The sequence below is a fragment of the Hemicordylus capensis genome, chromosome 3 (genome assembly GCF_027244095.1).
Source record: "Hemicordylus capensis ecotype Gifberg chromosome 3, rHemCap1.1.pri, whole genome shotgun sequence".
NCBI classification, from domain to species: Eukaryota; Metazoa; Chordata; class Lepidosauria; order Squamata; family Cordylidae; genus Hemicordylus; species Hemicordylus capensis.
The window spans coordinates 31,505,556-31,530,834 of record NC_069659.1 but is presented as its reverse complement, the minus strand read 5'-3'; the positions used below and the strand labels follow the sequence as shown (position 1 = coordinate 31,530,834).

At 43.9% G+C, this 25,279-nt stretch overlaps 1 protein-coding gene across 4 annotated transcripts in view; it reads right to left on the bottom strand.

Annotated features, from left to right (window-relative positions):
* The window catches only part of ATM (ATM serine/threonine kinase), a 223,205-nt gene that overhangs the window by 135,789 nt on the left and 62,137 nt on the right, over positions 1 to 25,279 (bottom strand). For all 4 annotated transcript variants that reach the window (XM_053310959.1, XM_053310960.1, XM_053310962.1 and 1 more), the window contains exons 17-25: positions 16,839 to 16,928; positions 13,146 to 13,314; positions 11,707 to 11,906; positions 4,187 to 4,269; positions 3,936 to 4,091; positions 2,278 to 2,353; positions 2,046 to 2,176; positions 1,291 to 1,414; positions 456 to 632 (exon numbers count right to left, since the gene is read on the bottom strand). In XM_053310959.1, coding sequence (XP_053166934.1) covers positions 456 to 632; positions 1,291 to 1,414; positions 2,046 to 2,176; positions 2,278 to 2,353; positions 3,936 to 4,091; positions 4,187 to 4,269; positions 11,707 to 11,906; positions 13,146 to 13,314; positions 16,839 to 16,928 — 1,206 coding nt within the window. The remainder of the gene's footprint in view (positions 1 to 455; positions 633 to 1,290; positions 1,415 to 2,045; positions 2,177 to 2,277; positions 2,354 to 3,935; positions 4,092 to 4,186; positions 4,270 to 11,706; positions 11,907 to 13,145; positions 13,315 to 16,838; positions 16,929 to 25,279) is intronic.

The window sequence follows — 25,279 nt, the reverse complement described above, 5'->3', positions numbered from 1 at the left end:
CAAGTGGAAGAGAGAGAAAGAGAGAAAAAGAATAGAGAGGAAGAGAGAAAGAAGGAAGGGTGAGAGATGGACCCGGGCCTGTCAGTTGCCTGAGAAGAATGAGCGGCCATGGCAGCGGCAGTGAGCAAGGGCCCAGTCTGCCGCCGCCGCTGCTCCTGCAGGCAGGAGCAGGAGCAGGGTGAGGGTGGGAAGGTCTCTGGGGTTAGGGGGCTGCGGCTTGGCCAACTGGCACCAGCATCGCTACAGCCACAACCAAGAGGGGTGAGGGGGATGGAAGCAATGGAATTGAGGAGGAGGAGGAGCACAGCTCATGTGAAGGTGGAGAGATCTCTGAGGTGAGGGGGCTGAGGAGGGGGGGGGTGAGGGGAGCAATCAAGTACTAGCACACAGATGCTCTGCATGAGTTAAGCTAGTTTCATTTATATTCCTCAATTAAAGTTTCTCAATGTACATACCTTTCTTACTAGCTGAGAATCTAATCCATTTTCTTTTATACACTGGAAAACTGCAAACAATGCCTGCTTTTCACACACAGGACTGCAGCATAAAACCATTGTTATTAACATGAGGAGAACTGATTTTCTATTATGCTCTTCATCAGGAAGATTCTCTTGGTCCCCAGAACCATGTGCCTTTATTGACAAAGGATACAGAATGAAAGTAATTCCTTTTAACTATATACAGGTTAGGTTTATTACATTCTTTTAAAAAAGAGTTCTGTCACAGATGAAGGGAGTCAGCAAAGAGCATTAGCTTGCCAGAATCATTAAAAAACTTTCCTATTGGAAGTTTACTCTTATCAGCAGTTTATGCTCCAAGGCTATTTCCAAATAATCATAGAACTGAAAAGAATCTTAAGGATTGTCTTCTATAACCTCCTGTATGAAAACCAAATTTGCTAAACAATCACTAATAGCAATTTAATAATGGTTTAAAAATAAAAATAAAATAATGTCTACCTCTCTGTCACACTGTGTGCAAAAGGAAGGAGAAAAAAATATAGAAAGTGATTTTGTGAGCAGAAAAACAGACTGCAACTTCAGCATGATGAAATTGTTGTGACCTATTTTGAGGAATATGTATTTCTTTACTTGACTGACCATGGAATGTCAGCTGCCTCCTGAAGGCACAATAGTTTCTGCATTATAACTAGAGCCTTAGAAGCCAATTCCTGCTACCAAAACTCATTGCAAAAAAAGAAAGATTAACACAGGAAAGTAAAATCCATGTGGGGGTTGACAAACAAGCCCAAGATGTAGAATATACATGTTAAATGACAAATTGTATTACCAATTTCTTTGTTCCTTCTTGAACCTTCAAGTACAGATTGTCAAAAGCCCTTTGCTGGAGCTTCAAAGGAAGAGCTTTCAGTAATTCAGGAGAAGACTCTCTCAGCTTCACTTCTTGAAATAAACTTATGGTCAAACAGGGAGAAAATAAATTTAGAATGCTTTACAGGTTATCTGCTTAATAAAACAAATTTTGTGTTTTTTTTCTGATGACTTTTCTCATTTATCTCCTTGATATTTTTGCGATTGAGCAACACTTGCCTATTTCCAAGAAGAAACAGGTACCATTATGAACATCTAACCAGATGAAAAATATATCATACTAAAGTTCTTTACAGAAGGAGCAACTTGGAGATCAAGAGATAAAACAAGGATTAGCTTTGTCCCCTAAAAACACACACATCTCATGGGCTCTTGCAAGATACTCTAGTTGTTTCAAGATTCATCTCCCTTCTGCCTGTTCTTCACATCCTTTTAAAATTTCTGAACTTGATATTTGACTAGCAGTACCTATTTGCTTGTTTAGCTATAAAAAGAACAGATGTTAGCATAAAGTGCTATACATCCAACTCTAATTCTTATAGGACCTCTCTAAGTAAAGTATGAGAAGCAATCATGGATTGTATGCCCAGGTTGTTTCTTCTACCTGTGTATTCTTCTATAATGCAGTAAAGAGAGCCTGGCAATTTTGAATGGCTTACTCTCATTTTGTTATCTTTAGAAAACATTCAGTTCATTAAAGCCTACAAGATGTACCTTTTTATTGACTTGGCTGCAACCATGCAAACTTGAAAGTTGCTATCTGCAAGGAAGTGAGGGAAAGCATCGCTCACAGGCAGATCTTCATTTTTCACATTAAGCATGGCCCATTCTGAACAAGGATCAGCCTGGTTTGGGGGGTGGGGGAGAGAAATGATCTGTGTTAACTATTTGCGAAGCTTGGGTAAACTCCAGAAAGATATTTGATAAATACTGGCTCTTGACTTACCTGAAGTAAAGCTTTCATACAGTTCACTAATGCTATTCTTACTGGAGCTGTGCATTTCCCTTCATTTGCTAAGTGCCTGAAAGAAACAGAATTTTGGCAAATAAAATAGATTATTTTTTGTAGTTCACACTCAGGTGTTTTTTTAAAAATATACTACGTGGATATGTCTTCATGCTTCTGAAAAGCTTTATTTATGCAGAGATTCAAACACAATAATTAAGGAAGGCAAATGATAGTATGGATCCTGCACAATGAAAATAAAAACTAAGTTAGTCATGCCTAAGTATCACTGAAATAAATGAGATATGACTAACTTAGGACCTATTAATGTCAATGGGATTTAGTCATGATTAATTTAGCCTTGGTCCTGCCCTTTGTTCATTTAGCCTTATTCCAAATAAGCACTGACAATATTGTAACCCAAGTCCCACTAAGGCTACAATCCTCATCACACTTAACACAGAGTAAAGTTGGAACACAGCAGGATAAACTGAGTGAAATATGTTCAGGACTGTGCTACAAGTTGATCATGTCTAACACATTTTGTTGGTTTCAACCAGATTTATATTGCAATCCTAAACATGCATACTTGGGATTAAATGCTACTGAATTCAGTGCAACTTACATTTGAGTAAATATGCTTAGGATCAAACCAGGGTCATGACCTTAAGCATATCTGACAGTATGATTAAAATCAATAGGATTTATATCCAACTAGATATGTTTCATTTGTGCATAACTATTATACTAAATAAAATCAACCAACCAACCAACCAACCAATCAATAATGTTTTGAATTGTTTTAAATTGCTGTTTTATCGGTTTGCTTTATTTTGTCTTTATTGTGTTTATTTTTGTGAACCACCAAGAGCCTTTGGAGTCAGGCGGTATATATACATTTTAAAAAATAATAAATATATATTATGTATGTATGTATGTATTTATGTTGTTTGTATACCTTGCATCTCAGGGTGGTTTGCAACAACATTATAGCAAGCAAGCCCCCTGCCCAACACAGTTTTCAAGTAAGAATTTTTTAGCCATCCTGAATCAATAAAAATGAAAAAACACCCTATTGAAAATCATCCATAAGAAGAAATAAATTTGTTCCCTTCTTTGAAAATAAGATAGAACTGAGAGGGTTGTGTTTTTTTTTGCTTCAAAACATGATCTTGAAGACAGAGATTTCGCCTAAAAGCACCCATCTTCATGGCAGCAAAACAAAGGCAGAACTGAGGAGGGAGGCACCCTTTGGTATGTGGTGGGTAAAATTGTTAACCAAAGGGAGGAAGAGAGCACCTAATACTAATCAGAGAGCTCTAGAAGTTTTGATGCCTGCCCTGCGTATGCACAGTTCCCAATGTGCAATGGCATAGAGGCCACAAAGGTGAATTTGTTACAATTACATATTTTTACCAATTTTAGTAATGTCAAAACAGCAACAACAATCTTACTTGGGGTGGGGGGAGACACACATAGAGTTGCTTATGAAGGATACTTCCACTAAACAATCATGTATCTAAGGAATGTTCACATACAGAAAAACACTGGCAAAGTCTACTTTATGTGATCCAGCCCTTTATGTTAGTAAGTAATGACCATAATTGACAAATCTATTGTCGTGAAATAGATTACAGCTGAAAATGGACCTAACATACCAAAATGCTCCAACGACAGTTAAAAATTGTCCTCGAGCTTCACTTAGATCTTCATTATTTGTTTCAGCAATGCCCAAAGCAGTCACCATAGGAAGGAGATTACTTAAAATTGCTGAGCAAACTTCTTGATCTCGACGATAAAAAGAACATACAGCCCTGTAAGAGAGAATAGAAAGCTTGAGGAAACATTTCTGGAAAATCATATTAATAAAATAATTATTTTATTGAATTAAATGTGATTGTTTTCTTACGGAAGTGGTTTGAGAAGTAACACAACGTCATCTTCTGGCAACAGATTTTCTTCACTGGGAAGCTCCTTCAACAAGGTTAAATACTAGGACAAAGCACAATGCAAAAACTCCATAAAATACTTTAATGCTTTAAAGCTGAATTACATTAAATGAACAAACATTTAATGTCATTATTCATTTGCACATATAAGAATAAGCATTTTCATTTCCTTTTATCTTCAGCTGCATAGTAGGATATACATGCTCAACTTACCGTTAACATACACATGATCACAGAATATTAAGGCTTATTATATAACAGGAGCTAGGGAATTATTGGTGGGCTGACATAGCATATGCTCTTGTGGACTGGGCCTTAACCGACTTTGGTGGATCCACCTTTTGTATCTTGTAAGCCATGTAAATCATCTTAACTTGTGAATGAGTGAGTCGCTGTCTAGATGGAGTATGTCATCTTTGCTTGCTCTTGTAACACACCATCTTTTTGTCTTTCTGAAATCACTAGTCCTTTTAAAGTAGAACAAAATGGCATGGCACACATCCAGGCAGTGCATTGCCTTTTCTAAAGGTATGGACTGCTCCTTAAAAATAAAAGGTGAGAGCACTATGTTCTGGTTCCAGTGAAACTCTGATACTATTTTTGTTCTGAAATCCAGTTCTAAACACATTACCACCTTGTAAGGATGGAATTTTGTATAAATCTCGTCAAGACCTACTTCACAGGGTTGTTGTGAAAGAGAAACTCAATTAAGTAGTACACCGCTCTGGGCTCCTTGGAGGAAGAGCGGGATATAAATGTAACAACAACAACAACAACAACGATGATGATGATGATGATGATGATGATGAAGAGCCGCAAGCTTACTCAATCGTTTTGCGCTTGTGATAGCTACCAGGAATGCAGTCTTAAGAGTCACTAGCTTAAGCGATGTTGTTGCCATTTGTTCAAATGGTTTCTCAGTCAGTGCTGAATGCACTAAAGACAAACTCCACTTATCAATTGGTCTGTGAATAGGAGGATACATATTATTTATTCCCCTCAGAAACCTTTTGCAATCTGGGGGGGAAGACACCGTTTTCCCATCCCAGCCCTTGTGGTAAGATGAAATTGAAGCCAAATGTACCCTTATGGACACATTTACTAACCCTCTGGCCTGTAATGTTATGAGATAGAATAACGCTTCTTTTAGAGTTGCCTTTCTAGCCTTAAAATGTCTGGACTTCGCATAAACACAAAACCTCTTCCACTTGGCCGAGTACATTCTCCGAGTGGATGCTTTCCGATGATTCAGCATTATGTTTTTTAATAATCTATCCGCCATGCTGTGAGATTCAGAGTTCTTAGATTTGGATGTAGAAGCTGCCCCCATTCCTAAGTGAGAAGGTTGGGTCATAATGTCAGACGCCTGTGGTTTCTTCCAGATAGTCTGAGTAGCTGAGGAAACCATGGCTATCTTGGCCACCACAGCATTATGAGAATGCACCTTGACTTGTCCTGCAATATCTTTGCAACAACTCTGTTCAGCAGCGGATACTGAGGGAACAAATAAAATAAACTTTGAGTCCACTGGTGTTCCAAAAAAGAATGAGTGAAGTACGCCAGGAGCTATACTCCAAGTAGGGTCACCCAAGATGTGAAGGTCATCCCAGCTGCTCAGCTAAAGCAAGCAGGCACCTATATTGGGCAGAAGTGATACAGGAAGGTGCTGGAGGCGGGCGATCACTTCAGTGACAATGACAAAAGCATCATTTCATACTGCGAGAGAGAAGGCAATGGTAAACCACTCCTGTATTTTACCAGAAAAACCACATGGATAGACAGGATAGAATTATTGTTGATGTAGTGCTGGATGATGGGCTTCTCAGGTCGGATGGTACTCAACATGCTACTGAGGAAGAGCTGACGATCTCTCAGAATACTGATGATATTTATGACGCAGTTAGGTTAAGATCTTTTGGATGTCTAGCTACTGATGTTGCCATGCGGGAAAAGGAAATCCGCAGCTGCAAAGACAGAATTACAGTAGGAACATAAGCAGCATGAATATGGGAAAGCTCAACATAGTGAAAGATGAAATGAATCGACTACAGATTGACATCTTGGGCATCAGCAAATTAAAATGGACTGGAATGGGACACTTTCGGTCAGAAAATCATACCTTTTACTATTCAGGACATGAAAAACAAAGAAGGAACAGTGTTGATTTCATAGTCAGGAAGGATATAGCAATGACAGTACTTGGGTATAATACGGTCAGTGACCGAATAATATCAATTAGATTTCGTGGAAAACCATTTAACGACAGTTTTTCAAGTCTATGCCCCAATGACTGATGCAGAAGACCAGGAAGTTGATGAGTTCTATGCTCAAGTTCAGTCTGAAATTGACAGAACATGCAAGCAAGATGTGATGCTGGTGGCTGGAGAATGGAATGCCAAAGTTGAAAATGATAAGGAGGAAATCACAGCCAGACTATATGGCCTAGGAAACAGAAAATAAGCAGGAGAACGACTTATTGGTTTCTGCCAATCCAATGATCTCTTCATTTCTAACACATTCTTCAAACAACCAAAGCGGCACCTATACACATGGATATCACCAGATGGAATACATAGAAATCAAATTGATTACATCATTGGGGCAAGGAGGTGGAAGAGCTCAGTTATAACTGCAAAGACATGTCCAGGGGCCGATTGTGGAACAGATCACAAACTGCTCATGTGCAAGCTCCAAGTTAAGCTAAAGCAGAAAAACAAAGATCCACTATATGATCTTGAGAACATACCTACCATTTTCAAGAAGAACATCAAGAACCGATTTGGAATTCTGAACCTCATTGATAGGGAACCAGAGGAACTGTGGAACGAAATCAAAGAAGTTGTTAAGGATGAATGTGAAAAGAAACTGCCAAAGACCAAGAAACAGAAGAAAGCAAAATGGATGTCAGATGGTGGAAATTGCCCAGAAAAGGAGATAAGCCAAAGTCAAGGAAGATAAAGACCTCTGGAAGGAATTTAATAGGGAATTTCAGAAAGCTGTTAGAAGAGACAAGGAACAGTACTACAATGACATCTGCAAAGACCTTGAGAATGGAAATAGACACGGAAAAACAAGGCAAGTTTTCAAAAAGATCTCTGAACTCAGAAAGAGGTTCCAACCTTGAATTGGTATATTAAAGGATGCCAAAGGACAGATAGTAACTGATTCAGAGAAGATCAAACAGAGATGGAAGGAGTATACTGAAAATCTGTACAGCAGGGACGTCAACATCCAAGATACTCTAGAAGATATCCCCTACTTGCAAGAACCTCTAGTATGGGAAGATGAAGTTAGATCAGCACTCCGGTCATTACCAAGTCAGGAGGCTACAGGAATGGATAGAATAGCTATAGAAATATGGCAGGCAACAGAAGATCAATCAGACAAGGCTCTTACTAAACTATGCCAGCAAATTTGGAGAACGACACAGTGGCCAACAGACTGGTTCAGTAACATTACCATAGAGGTCATACCAATACCAAAGAAAGGAGACTTAACAGATTGTGCAAACCATCACACAATCGATATATACAATTCTCTAAGGCGTACCCATGGATAATCCCATACATGGCAGCTCTCACAAGAGTTCACAAGCAGAAGCACCGTGGTGATCAGGCAGTGGAAATTCCATATGCAGATAGGGAGAAGGAGCCACAAGCACCATGGTGATTGGGCAGTGGGGATTCCCTATGCAGATAGGAAGGAGCCTGTGATGGTTAAGGTCAGTTGGAATGCAACTGTTACTGGTCAGAAGATGTTCTTGATCGTAGAGGAGAGAAATATCTATATATAAAGGATAGTGGGCAAGGGTCTGTGAAGAAAGGTGTCGTGAGGGAAGAAGGAAACAAGATGAACAATATCTGTTAACTCGGGGGGGGGGGCGGGGAGGAGGGAACAAAAGGCAGAGGGGAAGAGCGAGTGGAGGAGAGAGAGAGATAAAGAAGGGAGGGAAAGAGAGAAAGAAGGAAGAGTGAGGGATGGGCCTGAGCCTGACACTAGCCTGAGGGGAACGAGCAGACATGGCAGCGCCTACTGGCAGCAAGGAAGGGCCCAGTCAACCACTGCTGCTGTTTGGGGCTATCGAGGCCATTGGCAGAGGCAGGCAAGCAGGCAGGCAAAGGACGGGCCTGGGCCTCTCAGAGGCCTGAGGAGAACGAGCGGACATGGCAGTGGTGGCAGCAAGGAAGGGAGGAGCAGGAGCAGGGCTTGGGTGAGGTGGTCTCAGGGAATAGGGGTCTGAAGCTTGGCCACCATGCGCCAGCAATGCTGCAGACATGACCAAGAGGGGTGAGGGGGGTGGAAGCAACCGGATGGAGGAGGAGAAGCAGGAGTGCAGCTCAGGTGAGGGTAGAGAGATCTCTGAGGTGAGTGGGGCTGTGGTAGGGGGTGAGGGGAGCAATCAAGTACTAGCGCACATATTAAGCTAGTAACTTTAATTTCTCATGCTAACAAAATAATGCTCAGGATCATCCAACACAGATTAGAGGCCTACATAGAAAGGGAAATGCCAGATGTTCAAGCTGGTTCCAGAAAAGGCCGAATAACAAGAGACATTATTGCTGATGCATGCTAGATAATTGAGAAAGCCAGAGAATACCAAAAAGAATTCAATATGTACTTCAGAAAAGCCTTCAACTGCGTCAACCATGTCAAGTTGTGGAATATCCTAAGGAAAATGGGCGTCCCAGAACATCTCATTGTTCTCATGAGAAACCTATACACAGGGCAGGAAGCCACAGTCCAGACGGAACATGGTGAAACAGACTGGTTCCAGATTGGCAAAGGAATAAGACAAGGCTTGCTCCTTATTTATTCAACTTATATGACGAACATATACTGAGGGAAGCTGGACTGGAAGAAGATGAGTGTGGTTTTAAAGTTGGAGGAAAAAACATCAATAACCTGCACTACGCTGATGACACTGAGAGTGTGGATGATCTGCAAGCTCTAGTAGTGAGAGTCAAGGAGCAGAGTGAAAAAATGGGACTACGACTAAATGTAAAAAAACCTAAACTAATGACAACGGGTACAGCAACCAGCCTCAGAATTGGTAATGAAGACAATGAAGTGGTGGATAGCTTTTGCCTTTTAGGATCGACCATCAACAGTGAAGGATCCAGCAGTCAAGAAATACGCCACAGACTAGCACTTGGTAGGGTTGCAATGAAGGCCTTGGAAAGGATATTTAGATGCCATGGTTTGTCTACACCTACAAAGATTAGAATCGTTCGGACAATGGTTTTTCCTGTGACACTCTATGGATGCAAAAGCTGAACTTTGAAGAAGCAAGATAGAAAAAGTATTGATGCTTTTGAACTTTGGTGTTGGAGAAGACTTTTGAGGATAACATGGACAGCCAGGAAAACAAACAAATGGATCATAGAGCAAATCAATCCAAAATTTTCACTTGAGGCACAAATGACCAGGCTCAAACTAACATACTTTGTACACATTATGCTCCCTTGAGAAGTCCATAATGCTGGGGAAAGTGGAAGGAATGAAGGACGACCAGCAGTAAGGTAGATGGACTCAATTATGACAACAATGAATGCACCACCGAGAGACCTTAAAGGCCAAGTTGAAGACAGATCATCCTGGAGAGAATCTATCTATGTGGTTGCTAAGAGTCAACACCAACTTGACGGCACTTAATCAATTAATCAAAAGAGAAAAGAGTTGCAGAAAATGTATATGTAATACCTTATGTTGTGCAATCCACAGGCCCTGCACTCGGAGTTCGAACCGATGCGCCCCCCCATCCCATCGTGGATGCATTCGTTGTTACTGACACCATTAGTACTAGTGTCCTGAAGGACATACCCTGTAGGAGATTTTCCCTGCATGTCCACAAAAGCAACGAGTTCTGAATTTGCTGTGGTACACATAGCATTAAGTTCTGGCTGTCCACACTGGGGCAGAATGCTGACAGGTACCACAGCTGCATCTTTCTCATACACAGCTTCGCACACTGTACTGTTCTTGTGCAGGAAGCCATCAGGCCTAACAGCACTTGTATGGTATGCACTTTCTGGCTCCGTTTCGCTGGTATTGTCTTTATTATCTGCACAATTCGGTTGTAATAGTCTTCTGGCAAGAATACCCTTTGTTGGTTGGTCCATGTCCAATTCCACCCCTTTTGACTGGTTCCAGGGGAGATTTTTTCTAGTTGATTCAAATCCCTAGTTCATCTAGCAGGTTTGTTACACATGTTATTTGAGAAAGTAACTATTATCTTCTTTTTGCAGACATCAGCCGGTTGTCTTGAAATGGGAATATGGTCAGACCCTGGGTCTGAAGGTATGCCACTATCACCACCATACATTTTGTAAATACCCTTGAAGCTTTCGTTAGTCCCAAGAGCAGAACATTGTATTGATATATTTTGTTGCCAACCATATACCACAGGTACTTCCTGAGATTGCCCTGTATGCCAATGTAGAATTAAGTGTTCTTTAAGTCCACTGTTGCAATCCATTCCTCCCTGTACAGAAGCTGAAGGATAGCTTCCAGTGTTATCATACAAATCTTCCTTACATTGACATAGAGGTTTAACCAGTGAAGATCCATTATCGGGCTGATCCCCCTGTTCTGCTTCGGGATCTGGAAATAGCAGGAATAAAATCCTGCTTGGCTGCATGCCCATTGTGCCAGAGAAATTGCCTCCTTTTCCAATAGCGTCTGGATCTCCTCCATCAGGGCCATTGTTGCCAGAGTGTATTTTACCCCCGTATAAACTGGCAGAGTAATGAATTCTATAGCATAGCTGGTCTGGACAACTCTCAAGATCCATTGATCTGATGTTATGCAGTTTGATGGTGTTTCCAGCAGTGATGGATTATGTTGTCTGCATGATGTTGTATGCTGTTGGTGGTACAACTGGGATCTCTGGATGATCAAAGATGTTGCTTGGCTGGTTGTGTGGCCTTGTTCCCCTCCCCCCATTTCCTTTGTTCTTTCCATTATAAGGCTTTCTGGTATATCTCTGGAAAGGTAGTCTATACTCTTTTCGGTCATTCTGACAGTAAGAATTCTGTGAGATTGTATGGTTGGTATTCTTGTTTTTCCATACCTGGGAGTTGCAGTAGTGAACATTTTGGCAGTGTATTTCGATTTCTTCCACTTCTCCATAGTGGAGTCAGTTTCCTCATAGAACAGCCCATTTTTATGACTCACTATCCAGACCTTGCAGTTAACATATATACGTCATCACAGAATATTAAGGCTTATTATATAGCAGGAGCTAGGGAATTGTTCTTGGTGTACCAAGAAGAATGGTCTTTTAGTGACCAAAAACAAAAAACTGAAGTATCATTTACAATACTCACTTTACAAAGTACCAACATGATTTTAAGTTTTCAATATCGAGAAAGAGGCATCTCTTGTTAGAGCATCTGCCCAAGACAGAAAACACTCAATTTGTACTGTACTAACAATTAGGTACAGGTAGCTAAACAGAATGATTTTTCATAATCATACTCACCATATGCAGATGCAGTGGTTTAATGTAATCAAATGCATTTCCATCAATTAGCATTAAGAGTTTCCTCCGAACATCAGCTGCTCTAAAGCAAACTGTTTGGACTGGGGCTGCTGTTACAGCTATGCACAAGAACTTTAAAATATCAAGGAGGAGCAAGTCCTGCTTAGTCAGATGTTCTTCTGCTAATGGGCTTGTGGCACCTGTAAATAAAGTTTTATCTTCTTAAAGATAAGATTAAAAAACCTCTAAAAGCATAGTGGACATGTGTCAAGATGCCTCATTCAGCTGCAGCTCCCTGGCATGCTTCCTTGAGTGTTTGGAGTTGTGTGTCCCCTTCAGACTTAGTGGACTTAGCTTGCTAAATAAGGAGTAAAGCAACTGTAAGAAGAGTTGAGAGAGCTACTATTATACAAGGGGTGATACAATACTGGCATGGAACAAGGCACTTGTGATCAATACAGAGGTCAGCAAAAGTCTGGAAGGGCTTGAAAACCTTGTATTTAACACACCTTTGAGAAACACACACAACTGCTCCAATGCGGGGGGGCAGGCGGGGGCTGCGGGGCCGCGGGGAGGGGGCCGGCCGGCGGGGGCGGAGAGCGAGAGCGCGCGCCGCGGGGGGGGGGAGAGCGAGAGCGCGCGCCGCGGGGGGGGGGGGGGAGAGCGAGAGCGCGCGCCGCGGGGGGGGGGGGAGAGCGAGAGCGCGCGCCGCGGGGGGGGGGGGAGAGCGAGAGCGCGCGCCGCAGGGGGGGGGGAGAGCGAGAGCGCGCGCCGCAGGGGGGGGGGAGAGCGAGAGCGCGCGCCGCAGGGGGGGGGGAGAGCGAGAGCGCGCGCCGCAGGGGGGGGAGAGCGAGAGCGCGCGCCGCAGGGGGGGGGGAGAGCGAGAGCGCGCGCCGCAGGGGGGGGGGAGAGCGAGAGCGCGCGCCGCGGGGGGGGGAGAGCGAGAGCGCGCGCCGCGGGGGGGGGGAGAGCGAGAGCGCGCGCCGCGGGGGGGGAGAGCGAGAGCGCGCGCCGCGGGGGGGGGAGAGCGAGAGCGCGCGCCGCGGGGGGGGGGAGAGCGAGAGCGCGCGCCGCGGGGGGGGGGGAGAGCGAGAGCGCGCGCCGCGGGGGGGGGGGAGAGCGAGAGCGCGCGCCGCGGGGGGGATACCACAGGCTCAGTGCACAACTGCATAGATGCTCTGTGCGGGGTCAGCTAGTATAATATATTTCTAGAGCAGGGCTGCACAGCTTTGGCCCTCCTGCCGATGTTGGGCTATAACTCCCATCATCCCTCACTGTGGCTGAGGATGATGAGAGCTGTAGTTCAGAAACAGTTGGAAGATCGAAGTTGTGCAGATCTAATCTAAAGGAAGCTCAAGGAATTGAATGGTATTTTTAAAAACTCAAACCCATTTCAAAAAGCATGCCATTGCCACATGCATAGAGCAAGTTAAAAATACCTGTCAACGTTTGCAGCTCTCCAGCCTCAGTTACATCACCAGATTCTGCAGAGTGATCTTCCAATGGGTCCAAGACAGTCCGGTTTTCTCCTTCAATACTAGTCTCTTCACAATCGTCTTCCATTAAATCTACTTCTCCAGCTTCACTTGGCTTTCCAGTAAAAAACATCTAATAGAAATGATATATTTATTCAGAATTCTTTCTTCCTGCCTTTCTTACAATAAAATTATTTTATAATAAAATAAAATCCTCAAAATTCACATTCCCAATTTAAGTTCATAAGAGCAGCACCAATCTATGAACAAACCAAATAAATAGCACAAATGAGTAAATATGTCTTCATTTGCTTATGGAAAATCATAACGTTTGGCACAAGGGGGCATTTTAGGCTTACTTTCCTTAAGGAGATCACTCGGCTCTGTGTGTGTGTGTGTGTGTGTGTGTGTGTCCCTGTAGTTTAGGATGATGTCATCCATCCCGATTCAAGATGACAGATGTGTAAACTTTGAGGTGCAAGTAGGCTAATTTGTGGACCATCTAACTGCTTTGAACCAAATTTGGTGCAGTTGTAGTGAGTGACACACAGGGACACATTAATGGTGTCAGTTTTGATGCCAAGCAGTGCACTTGCATGGTCAATGAGCATGGAGTTTGATGCTCCCCTCCCAACCCTGCTGGACAGGCCCAAGGCCTATCTAGGCCAGCATCCTGTTTCACACAGTGGCTCACCAGATGCCTATGGGAAGCCCACACACAAGAACTGAGGGCACGCCCTCTCTCTTGCTGTTGCTCCCCTGCAATTAGTATTTAGAGGCATCACCTCTGAGGCTGGAGGTGCCCTATAGCCACCAGACTAGTAGCCGTTGACAGACCCGTCCTCTATGAATTTGTCGAAACCCCTTTAAAAGCTATCCAAGCTATTGGCCATCACCACATCCTGTGACAGAGAATTCTATAGAATGATTATGCACTGTGTGAAAAAATACACCCTTTTGTTGCTCCTAAATTTCTTGGCCTTCAGTTTCATGGCTGGATTACTGTAACGTGCTCTACGTGGGGCTGCCCTTGAAGAATATCCGGAAACTGCAGCTAGTGCAGAACGCGGCAGCGAGGGTTTTATCCGGAGCTGCCCGTTGGGAACACATCACCCCCATTTTGAAAGAGTTGCACTGGCTCCCGGTTCGTTTCCGGGTCCAATTCAAGGTGCTGGTTTTGACCTTTAAAGCCCTTAACGGTTTGGGCCCGGGGTATATGAGGGACCGCCTGCTCCCAAGGGTTGCTGCCCGCTTGATGAGGACATCTGAAGGGGCCCTGTTCCGGGTGCCCGACAATGAAAGAGGCCTGGCTGTCGTGCACTCGGGACAGGGCCTTCTCTGTTGCTGCTCCTAGACTCTGGAATGCTCTCCCAGTGGCCATTCGTTCCTTGGACTCCATCACGGCTTTTAGAAAGCTTGTAAAGACTTGGCTTTTTACCCAGGCTTTTACATAATCGTTTTTACTGCTGCTTCTGTGTGTTTTTACCTGTTGTATTGTTCTTATGCCTGTTTTTATATGTTTTTATATTTTTTTAGCTTGATGTTTTTATTGCCTTTTTATTGTATGTTTTAACTTTTGTAAACCGCCTTGGGGTTGTCTTTTAATGAAAGGCGGTATATAAAATTCAAAAATAAATAAATAAAATAAAATAAATGGTATAACTCCTGGTTCTAGTGTTGTAAGAGAGCAAGAAATATTTCTCTCTGTCCACTCTCTACTCCAAGCATAATTTTATACACCTCTGTCATGTCTCCCCATAGTCAACCTCGAAGGAGACTGGGTCAATGTTGACTGGTCCTTTGATCTTGACTTCATAGTTGGTGATGAAGAGTCCGATCCTGAATGTCTTTTTTTTCTTGTTATGCTTTTTATGACTTGATGAATGAAGCATCCTCTCTGCTGACATCTCTAGGGTGCTTGAAAACCTCTCCCCTGTTGGACTTTGGGGTTTTTTGAGAAGTGTGCCTTGACATCTTTTTGGGGGTGGTAAAGGTAAAGTGTGCCATCAAATCGATTTTGACTCCTAGCGCCCACAGAGCCCTGTGGTTTTCTTTGGTAGAATACAGGAGGAGTTTACCATTGCCTCCTCCCGCGCAGTATGAGATGATGCCTTTCAGCATCTTCCTATATAGTACCAGCGGGGATTCGAACCAGCAACCTTCTTGCTTGTTAGTCAAGCATTTCCCTGCTGCACCACTTCAATACTGATGCTAGGACAGGGCTAGAGGAGGATGGTACCTGAGATCTCGGCATGGGCGGTTGGAAAGGAACAGAGCATAAATTGCTCCAATGTGTATTCCACTGCAAGGCTACAGCACAGGCACAGAACCCAGTATTGTGAATGAACTATGGTTCATGACAAATATCTTCCTCTTTAAGCCTTCCTGGCTTACTTCAACTGGCAGGGAGATACACAGAGGCAGAAACTCTTTCTCAGTGACGGAAACTCCAAGCCAATCAGAGGCTTAAAGGTTTATATCAGCACCACAAGCCAATTCAAAACCGATATAACTGTACTGCATATTGCTAATCGTATAAATCAGTGGCAAGTATATTTTCATACTACAATCTTTAAAGAACGAGCAAACATAAAAATGGACAAGGACAAGCAAGGTTGGCATAAGCTGTCTATGATTGTTTAAATTATTAAGCCCCACCAAAATAAATCCTATAATGTGTATTTAGCAACATATCAGTTTTGTAACAGTGCCTATAATATATAGTGTTATAATACATTGAGAACATTTCATACTCAGAGCTGAAATTAGGCTCGGCCTTTGTTGTCACAGAGTCCCAAAGAAACACCAAAGAGGTCCCAGGGAAACAGCAAAGCAGCAAACTTTACTAGCCTTACATGTAGCTGCAGATGTTGCATATAAAGCTCTACAGAGACTTGGGGACTGGTGCTGTCATCCCAAAATGCACACATCGTTCATCTTTCTGTAAGCGCTACTGTCTTTTTGGACTACAAGGTATCCAGAGAACCAGCCAGAGAAACCTAATCAGATGAAGGCTAGCACTGCAGTTTTAGCAGTAACCTGGTTCCTCACAGTGGTGGCAACAGTGGAGGAAGAAAATGCAAAACTAGGTAGGCACTGCGGACTAGAAGAGGAAGGAAGATGAGTGAAGAAGGATATGCAGAACTGTTCTTAAAAAGGAAAAAGAGACTGCAGTACGTATGCAGCAAATCAGTTTGCTGTATTCTTTACTTTCAATAGATATAAAGTTGTGCTGTCGAGTTGGTGTCGACTCCTGGTGACCATAAGGCCATGTGGTTTTCATTGGTAGAATACAGGAGGGATTTACCATCACCATCTCCCATGCAGTATGAGACGATGTCTTTCAGCATTTTCCTATATCTCTGCTGCCCAATATAGGTGTTTCCCATAGTCTGGGAAACATACCAGCAGGGATTCAAACCAGCAACTCTTGCTCCCTAGGCAAGTTCCCCGCTGTGCCATTAGGTGGCCCTTCAGTAGATATAGGAAAAGACAAATCCTTCGTTTTCCATTTATGTCTTTCAAGTAATCTCTCTCTCTCTCTCTCTCTCTCTCTCTCTCTCTCTCTCTCTCTCTCACACACACACACACACACACACACTCACTCACTCGCTCACTCAGGGAGAAAGAAAAACACTTCACATTATGACTACTCACCAAATGTTTGCAAATATCTGTAAGATCATTCATCAGCTTTGATGTTAACAAATGCAAGAAAATGCCAGACAGGATCTTTCTTGGACTATTCTGTCAAAGCACAGGAAAGCAAACACACAGAGAGACTAATTATCAAAGCACATCCCCACAGACTCTTTTATCTTACGTAATTTCATCTTGAAAAGTAACAACAGGTTGCTTACCTGTAACTGATGATCTGGAGATGATCCGTTGTCAGTCATGATATGTAGGTTACTGCGCCTGCGCAGGGACCTCATGGATGGATTAACTAGCTCCTCTTTGCGCCTCTCCCTGACGTGCACATGCTCAGTGCCTCTCTCATCACTGGCAATTGGGCACCATTCTGTTCAGTTTTTTGCAGACGGCCATCCTAGATGATCTTCTGGTAACCTGTTTTCTACCCCTTTTTTTTCCAATTAACTAATCATAGCTGCAGCAGGGAGATCTGGGAGGATCTCATCACTGACAACGGATCACCTCCAGATAATCAGTTACAGGTGAACAACCTGTTTATCTGGAAGTGATCCGTTGTCTGTCATGATATGTAGGTGTTTAGCTAGCTATCACCTTTGGCGGCAGGTGCAGTATCTCATCTATCATTCTAGTACCCTTTTAAGAACTCTTCTCTCAAAGTTTGCCACTGCAGCCATGCGTAAGTCAATTGCATAGTGCTTCACAAATGGCAAATGTGAAGACCAAGTCACAGCTGCGCACACCACCTTAAATTGTATACCAGATAAATGCGCAGCTGATGTGGTGTACGCTCTTGTAGAACGGGGTCTTGCCACCCTAGGTGGTGGTAGTTTCTGTAGCTTGTAGGCGACAAGTATCGCCTCCACTAGCCAGTGTGATATTCTTTGCCTAGAAACTCTCTTGCCTTTGTTTTTGCTCTTAAACACCACAAGTAGGGTCTTTGTTCTCCACAAATATTTTGTATTTTTAAGGTAATACAGAAGACATCTTCATACATCCAGAGAATGCAATGCCCTTTCTAAATTGGTCACTGGATTCTGAAAAAAAGAAGGCAACACTATATTCTGATTCAAGTGGAAATCTGACACGATTTTGGGCCGTAAATCAGGGTCAGTACGCATGACAACCTTACTAGGGTAACACTGAATATAAGGTTTATCTGCCCGCAATGCAACAATCTCACTCACATGGTGGACAGTAGTAATTGAGCAATTTTTGGAAGAGTGGTATATAAATCAAATAAATAATAAAATAATAATTGCTATCAAGAACCCTGTATTTAAAGAAAAGTCTTATGCTAGCTTCATGGAGTGGTTCAAATGGAAGCTGCATCAAAGACAACAATACCAAATTTAGACTTCATAGGTTGCTGTACTGTAGAGTATACCTACCTACTACATAGGTTGCTGTACTGGAGAGTATAGATTACTTAGCCCTCTTAAAAATCTCTTGCATTTTGGATGGGAAAACAGTCTTTCAACTCCACCCTTTGTGTCTTGCTGAAATAGCTGCAAGACGCACTTTTAAAGAAACTTTTTCTAACCCTTTCTCTTTCAGGCTTGTTAAATATAGCAGCACCTGCTCTACCATAACCTTGTATGAAATGAACTCTGAGTTTTCCTATAACTGCTGTAATGCAAAACTCCTCCTGGTCAAAGGCTTCCAACTATTCAGCAGGATTTTCCTTAGTAACCTACTCTCTATGCTGTTAAATGTAAAGTCTGCAGTGCTACATGTAATATTTTCCCTTCGTCTTTTATCAAAAGATCTGGGCAGCTGTTGATAGTTCCTTTTTGACAGTCTGAGTAGCGACGCAAACCACGGCTGGGGTGGCCACCACGGAGCTATCAGTATTCCCTTTCATTGTCTTGAATCAACTTACCCACCCACCCTACTGGGCAGGGAGGGTGGTAGGAACATATACAGGAGTCCCTGTCCCCAATAGTGCTGAAAAGCATCCCCCAGGGACGCTGGCCCAATGCCCAATCTCGAACAGAATCACAGAAAAATTTTGTTCTTTGCCGTTGCAAACATTTTTATCTGTGGCAGACCCCACTGTTCGGTCAAGTGGTGTAAGCATGCACTTTTCAGTTCCCATTCGTGATGTTGGTGGTTCACGAACACTCAAGTTGTTCACCAAAATGTTGTCTATCCCCATGATGTGGAGCGCTATTAGATTAATGTTGCAAGCTATGCACTAATTCCATAATTGAGTGCTGAATGCACATAACGACTGAGAAACCATGCCCCGCTGTCGACTGATATAGGCAATTGCTGTGGTGTTGTCCATTTGTACTTGCACTACAGAATCCATCAATATTGGGGGAAACAATCTGAGCGCTAGACAGACTGCCATGAGCTCCAAGAAACTGATGTGCATTTGCTGTTGTTGCGCATTTCAAATTCCATGTGTTTGGTGGTTTCCACAAGGTGCACCCCAACCTGTCAGAGTGGCATCTGTTGTCAGCCACTGCATTGGGACTGGAGATTGGAAACAGATTCCTTCTAATTGGTTGCTCTCCATCCTCCACCATCTCAAGGATTTCAGAACAGGGGCAGGCAGTTCCAGGAGCATCATTTGGCTGTCCACATTTGGACGGAATGCACTGAGGAACCATAGTTGCAGCTGTCGCATCCTCAGCCACACATGGAGAACTACAGACTTGCATGAGGCCATTAAACCCAGTAATCTTTGAACCTGTTTGGCCTGTTTTGGTACTGCCTTGAATGTTATTAACTGTAATATCTGCTTGTACCTGTCCCTTTGTAAGTAAGCTTTCTTAGTCTGAGCATCTAACACTGTTTTTTATATATATGCGATTATCTTGCTTGGTTGCAGGTTTGACCTTTTCCAAGTGACCTGCACCTCCAATCTTCCCAGAAGGTCCAGTACAAATCAGATTTGCGAAAGTAACTCTTCTTTCCCTCGATGTACAGGAGCCAGTCGTCCAGAAGGAAAAACTATCTGTTGAGTGCGTTGATATACTATCACCGCTATACATTTTGTAAATATCCTCGGTGCAGTGGACAAACCAAAGGGCAACACTCTGTATTGGAATACTGACTCTCCCATAGTAAATCTCAAGTATCTCCAATGGTCCTGTTGTATCTCTATATGGAAGTATGCGTCCTTCAAATCTAACATTGCAAGCCACTCCTCCTTGGCGATGAGTGGAAGAACGCCCTGCAAAGTTATCATCCTGAACCTGCGTATTTCTGGTTCAGGTCTCGGAGATAGATTATCGCCTGTATTCCTCCATCATGTTTTGGTATCAGGAAATAGCAAGAATAGAACCCCCTCAGCCTGTCTGCCCACCACACTGGGACAATTGCCTCCTTCTCCAACAGAGTCTTCACTTCCTCCTGCAATGTAGGAGCCGCTGGAGTAAATCTCATTCCCATAAACTCTGGCAAAGCTTTGAATTCTATCACATAACCAGTGTTGATAATTCACAAAACCCACTGGTCTGATGTTATGTGGCGCCGCATCGAAGCATGACTGGCCAGTCTGATGGTATTGGCTATTGAAACAGTTGTTGGTATATCTTTGCCCTTGGCCATCATAAAGCTAATAGAATTTGCTTCGGCAGTCGTTGGAGATGTGTGCGGTGGACTTACTTGTAAATCAAAGAGACTGCTTTGCAGAGTCCTTTCCTGAACGGGGGCCTTGGTTTTATATTGTTGGCCCCATAGACTTTCTTTTGATATGGTTTGTATTGCTTCCTATAATCCTTGCACTCCTGATATTTGAAGTTTGAACACCGACAGTTGAGCAGCCGGTACCGGGAAGCGGCCTGAGATGTTGGTGCATTTGATGAGAAGCTCTTAGCCGTATACTTAGATTTATTTAGGGATTCCATTGTAGTATCTGAATTGTCACTTAATAACCCTTTCCTGTCAAACAGTACATTTTCAGCCCTTTCTCTCATATCCATTTGCAGAGCTGTTGAATAAAGCCACACATGCCATCGAAGAGACACTGAGTCATGCCTGGGACTCTGTCCCTACCAGGTACTTAAAAGTGCTCAACTGCTGTCTGATCAGTTCCACTGATTTTTGCAGCACTTCATTATACTTTTTTGGTAAATTCCTCAGATGTCAAAGATAACACTTACTTCTGCAAGGCATCCCATAAACAATAATTATAGCAGGCCATGCATGAAAATTCGCTATAAATATGGATAAGCTAGCCATGGAATAAACTCAGCGCCCAAACACATCTAGCTTTCATCCCTCCTTATCAGAAGGCGTATGTCTGTGCCCCGACCTCAATGAGGCAGCGCAGTCTATAACTAAAGAGTTCAGAATGGGATATTTAGTAGGTAGGAATTTTCTTCCTTCTGTATTTTATATAGCCCTTCCCACCTATTAGACATCAGCGTGGAGGTTTGCAGAACATATCATGCCATTTTAACCACTTTAGAAATTACTGGCAACGTAAACAGCACTATTGGTTGTGTTGACTGTGCTGCTGCCATCAGGTTATATACCAGATCTTCCAGAATAGGTGTGGGCTGCTTAATCTCCAAGCCCAAAACTTCAGCCATTTACTGCAATATTTTTGTGTAAAACTTCAACTCCTCATTCGATGAAGTCAATCATTTGGGTGGTACATCAGACGGAGGATCTGATGGATTTCTTGGAGCTCATCTCATTCTCATCTGAATCTATTTCTGAAGGATCAGAAGAGTAATAGGAATCATCTGTTAGAACTGCTCCGTGATCCTCTGCTGGAGTTGGGACAGTAATATCCACTAGCTGTGTAGGCTTTTGCGGTTGTCTGTCACTTCCCTGAGATACAGTAACTGTGAGGGTATCTGGCACTGGTTGTTGTGGATGCGCAAATAGCAAAGGCACAGAAGACACACTACTCCAAGGGGTGGTTTGTACATCCTGACATGCAGTAGATAACGTAGGCCCCAGAGACAGTGGCCAGTGTAAATTACATTGACCTGGTTGTGCCACAGCACTTTGTTGCACATTTTGCATTGCTGATGCATACACATGACCATGTAAGAAGTGCTGTACCCTCCACAGTTGGAACTTTGCAAAATCCGATTGAGTTGCAGGAGACGTAGAATGATGGAAGCCACGGGCATAAATTGGATCATTCTTACTCACAGTCCATTTTTCAAAATACTGTTAATTTCACTCCAAATTTCTTTCCTTTAGATTTCTGAGGAGCAACAACTCTGAGGTCTCAATGCATCCGTGGCCGAAAAGAAATAACAAAATGGCGCCCAACTGCCAGTGATGTGAGAGGCTCTGAGCATGTGCACGGCAGGGAGGGGTGCAAAGAAGAGCTAGTTAATCCATCCATGAGGTCCCTGCGCAGGCACCCAGATATCATTATGGACAACGGATCACTTCCAGATCAACAGGTTACTTACCTGTAACTTTCATTTTTCTAGTAGTCATCTGTCTTTTTATACAAATGGACTTCATGCATGTATGGAGACACACAGGAACTTTCCAAGCTTCTTGACTCCTGTTTTGGTGGGAACCCCGCCCACAACTGCTATATGTGGCTGCGCCTTAGGGGTGTACACGTAACCATGGAGCTGCGGTCCAGCACTGGGGTGGGGGGTTCCATTAAGGGCGGGGGGGCTTTACTTACCCCTCCCAGGCTTTCCACACTCTGCTGCCGTAATTACTGTAAAAATAGCTCCTCCGATGGCTCCTCCGGTCAAAAAAATGGTTGCCCCCTTGAAGCCCCGGCCCCCTGCTGCTGCCGCCCCCTCCTTGAAGCCCCCTCCCGCCCCCTTAGATCTCGCCCTGGGCCCCGATCGATAACTCCTCAGAAGCAGGCGGGCAGCGGGGAGATGTCCTCCTGCCCCCTTCCCCGCCGGTCTGCAAAAGACTTTAGGAAGGCTTCTGCGCGCGCGCGCGCAGAAGCCTTCCTAAAGACTTTTGCAGCCCGGCAGGGAAGGGGGAGGGAGGACATCCCCCCGCCACCCGTTTCCCTGCTGGTCTGCAAAAGTAAAAGTACTTTTGCAAAAGTAAAAGTACTTTTGCAAAAGTACTTTTACTTTTGCAGACCAGCAGGGAAACGGGCGGTGGGGGGATGTCCTCCCGCCCCCTTCCCTGCCGGGCTGCAAAAGTCTTTAGGAAGGCTTCTGCGCGTGCAGAAGCCTTCCTAAAGTCTTTTGCAGCCCGGCAGGGAAGGGGGCGGGAGGACATCTCCCCGCCGCCCGCCCGCTTCTGAAGGGGCGAGATTTAAGGGGGCGGGAGGGGGCTTCAAGGAGGGGGCGGCAGCAGCAGGGGGCCGGGGCTTCAAGGGGGCGGCCATTTTTTTAGCGGAGCAGCCATCGGAGGAGGAGCCATCGGAGGAGCGATTTTTACAGTAATTACGGCGGCAGAGTGTGGAAAGCGCGGGAGGGGTAAGTAAAGCCCCCCCCCCTTAATGGAACCCCCCCTACCCTTCCGAACCAAAACCACTCCGTGTCCGGACCGGTCTGGAGGCCTTTAGAATGGCCTCCGAAGCGGTCCGTGCACATTCCTACTGCGCCTCTCCTCATCCCCTAGATCTCGGAGTCCGCCCTTCAGGAGACCCATAAGAGAAGGATAGGAGAGAGTGTAAAATAACTGATCATCACTAGAAGAACCAAAGGTACAGATAAGCAGCCTGTTCTTCAATGTGGTCCCTGCATTTTACACAAATAGATAGCAAGCTGTCTTACCTGGAGGTACTCGAAAATGGACTGAAAAACAGCTCTGCCAAATGCAGTGTCTCTCTGTGCCCAGACATTGATGGCATAGTGCTGGATAAAGGAGTGTGGCAATGCCCAAGTGGCTGCCTGTCAGATGGTTTCTAGTGACAGTGCTCTATCAAAGGCAACCGAGGCAGCCATTGTGCCGATATAATGTGCCTTGAACTATCTGCAAGTTTATAGCAGAGTTCAATTGTGGAGACTATCCACCTGGAGAGAGTTTGTGAGGAGACACAACAGCCTTTTCTTTTAGCTTCATAGGAGATGAACAGGAATTTCGACTGTCTCCATGCCTCTGAACGTTGGAGATAAAAGGTCAAGAACCTTCTAATGTCCAACAGATGAAGGCAGTATTCTGCTTTAGAAGTCAGGTTCTGAAACAATGCTGGCAGGGTGATGGGCTACGAGAGATGAAAAGAGAACACTACCTTTAATAGGCACTGTATTATCTGGTATTAGCACCACCTTGTTGTTGTGAAAGGTCAGGTAGGGCGAGTCAACTCACAAGCCGCAAAGTTCAATAATTCTGCAAGCAGAAGTTATACCAACCAAGAAAGAAACCTTCCAAGTGAGAAGTCTAGGGTCCACCAAGTTTTTTTGCATGCCCTTCCATCCAATTCCCAGTCACGGCAGGGTCAAAGACCTGCTGAGTGCATCTGATCGAAGATTTGTGGAACCTTGTATGTAGACAACCTGCGGTGTAACTCTGTGTCTGATACGCCACTGCCAAAGGTCTATGGCCAAGTGATCTGGATGGAGTCCTGACTTACCTGTTTATGTACGTCTTGGCCATCATGTTGTCCATCTGGATGGTAACTGATGAGTTCTGGATGAGAGGGAGGAAGCCTTTCAGGGCACTGAACACTGCAAATAGAAACAAATAAGCTATATGTCTGGTCTTCTCTGGAACACTCCAAAGCCTTTTTAGATGTAGCACACACATATGAGCACCGCAGGCTTATTTTGATGCATCTGTGGTAACTACCAGGCAGAGAATGGGAGGATGAAACTGATTCCCATAGGACAAGTGGTGAGTATGAGTCCATCAACAGAATGAAGGACATATTGTCCTTGGAGGATTAAGGCAGGTATTCTGTGAGTCTCTGTGAGAGCAAGGTTGTTGAGAAACCATATCTGAAGCAGACACATCCTGAGACGGACATGGGGCAAGACGTATGTGCTGGAAGCTATGTAGCCTAGGAGGCATTGAATCTCTCTTGTTCTCTGGGTTCTACCCCCTGCATTACATCTTGCCAGGGTCTGGATCCAGGATTCTGAGAGGAAGACCTGGCCTTCCATGTATCAAAGATGAGGCTGATGAATAGAATGCATCTTGTGGGAATCAGTTGAGATTTCTTGTAATTTATCTGGAGTCCCAAAGTTTCCAAAAGAGTAATGGTCCTCCTGACAGCTGCAGTAAGTCTTCTGGTGAATCTGCAGCTGTGAGCCAATCGTCTAGATATGGAAATATCTGGATACCCTTTTACTGGAGATAAGCCACAACTGGGTCCATGCATTTTGTGAAAACTCTGGGGGCATACACTAAGCCAAATGCAAAAGCCTTGAATTGGTAAACGTCGTTGCCTACCTTCAAGTGCAAAGACTTCCAATGTTGTGGTCTTATGGAAATGTGATATTATGTGTCCTTCAGGTTGAGGGAAGTCAGCCACATTCTTCGCTCGAGTAAGGATAGAATGGTTTGAATCCCAATCATGCAGAAGCGCTTGTAACAACGTA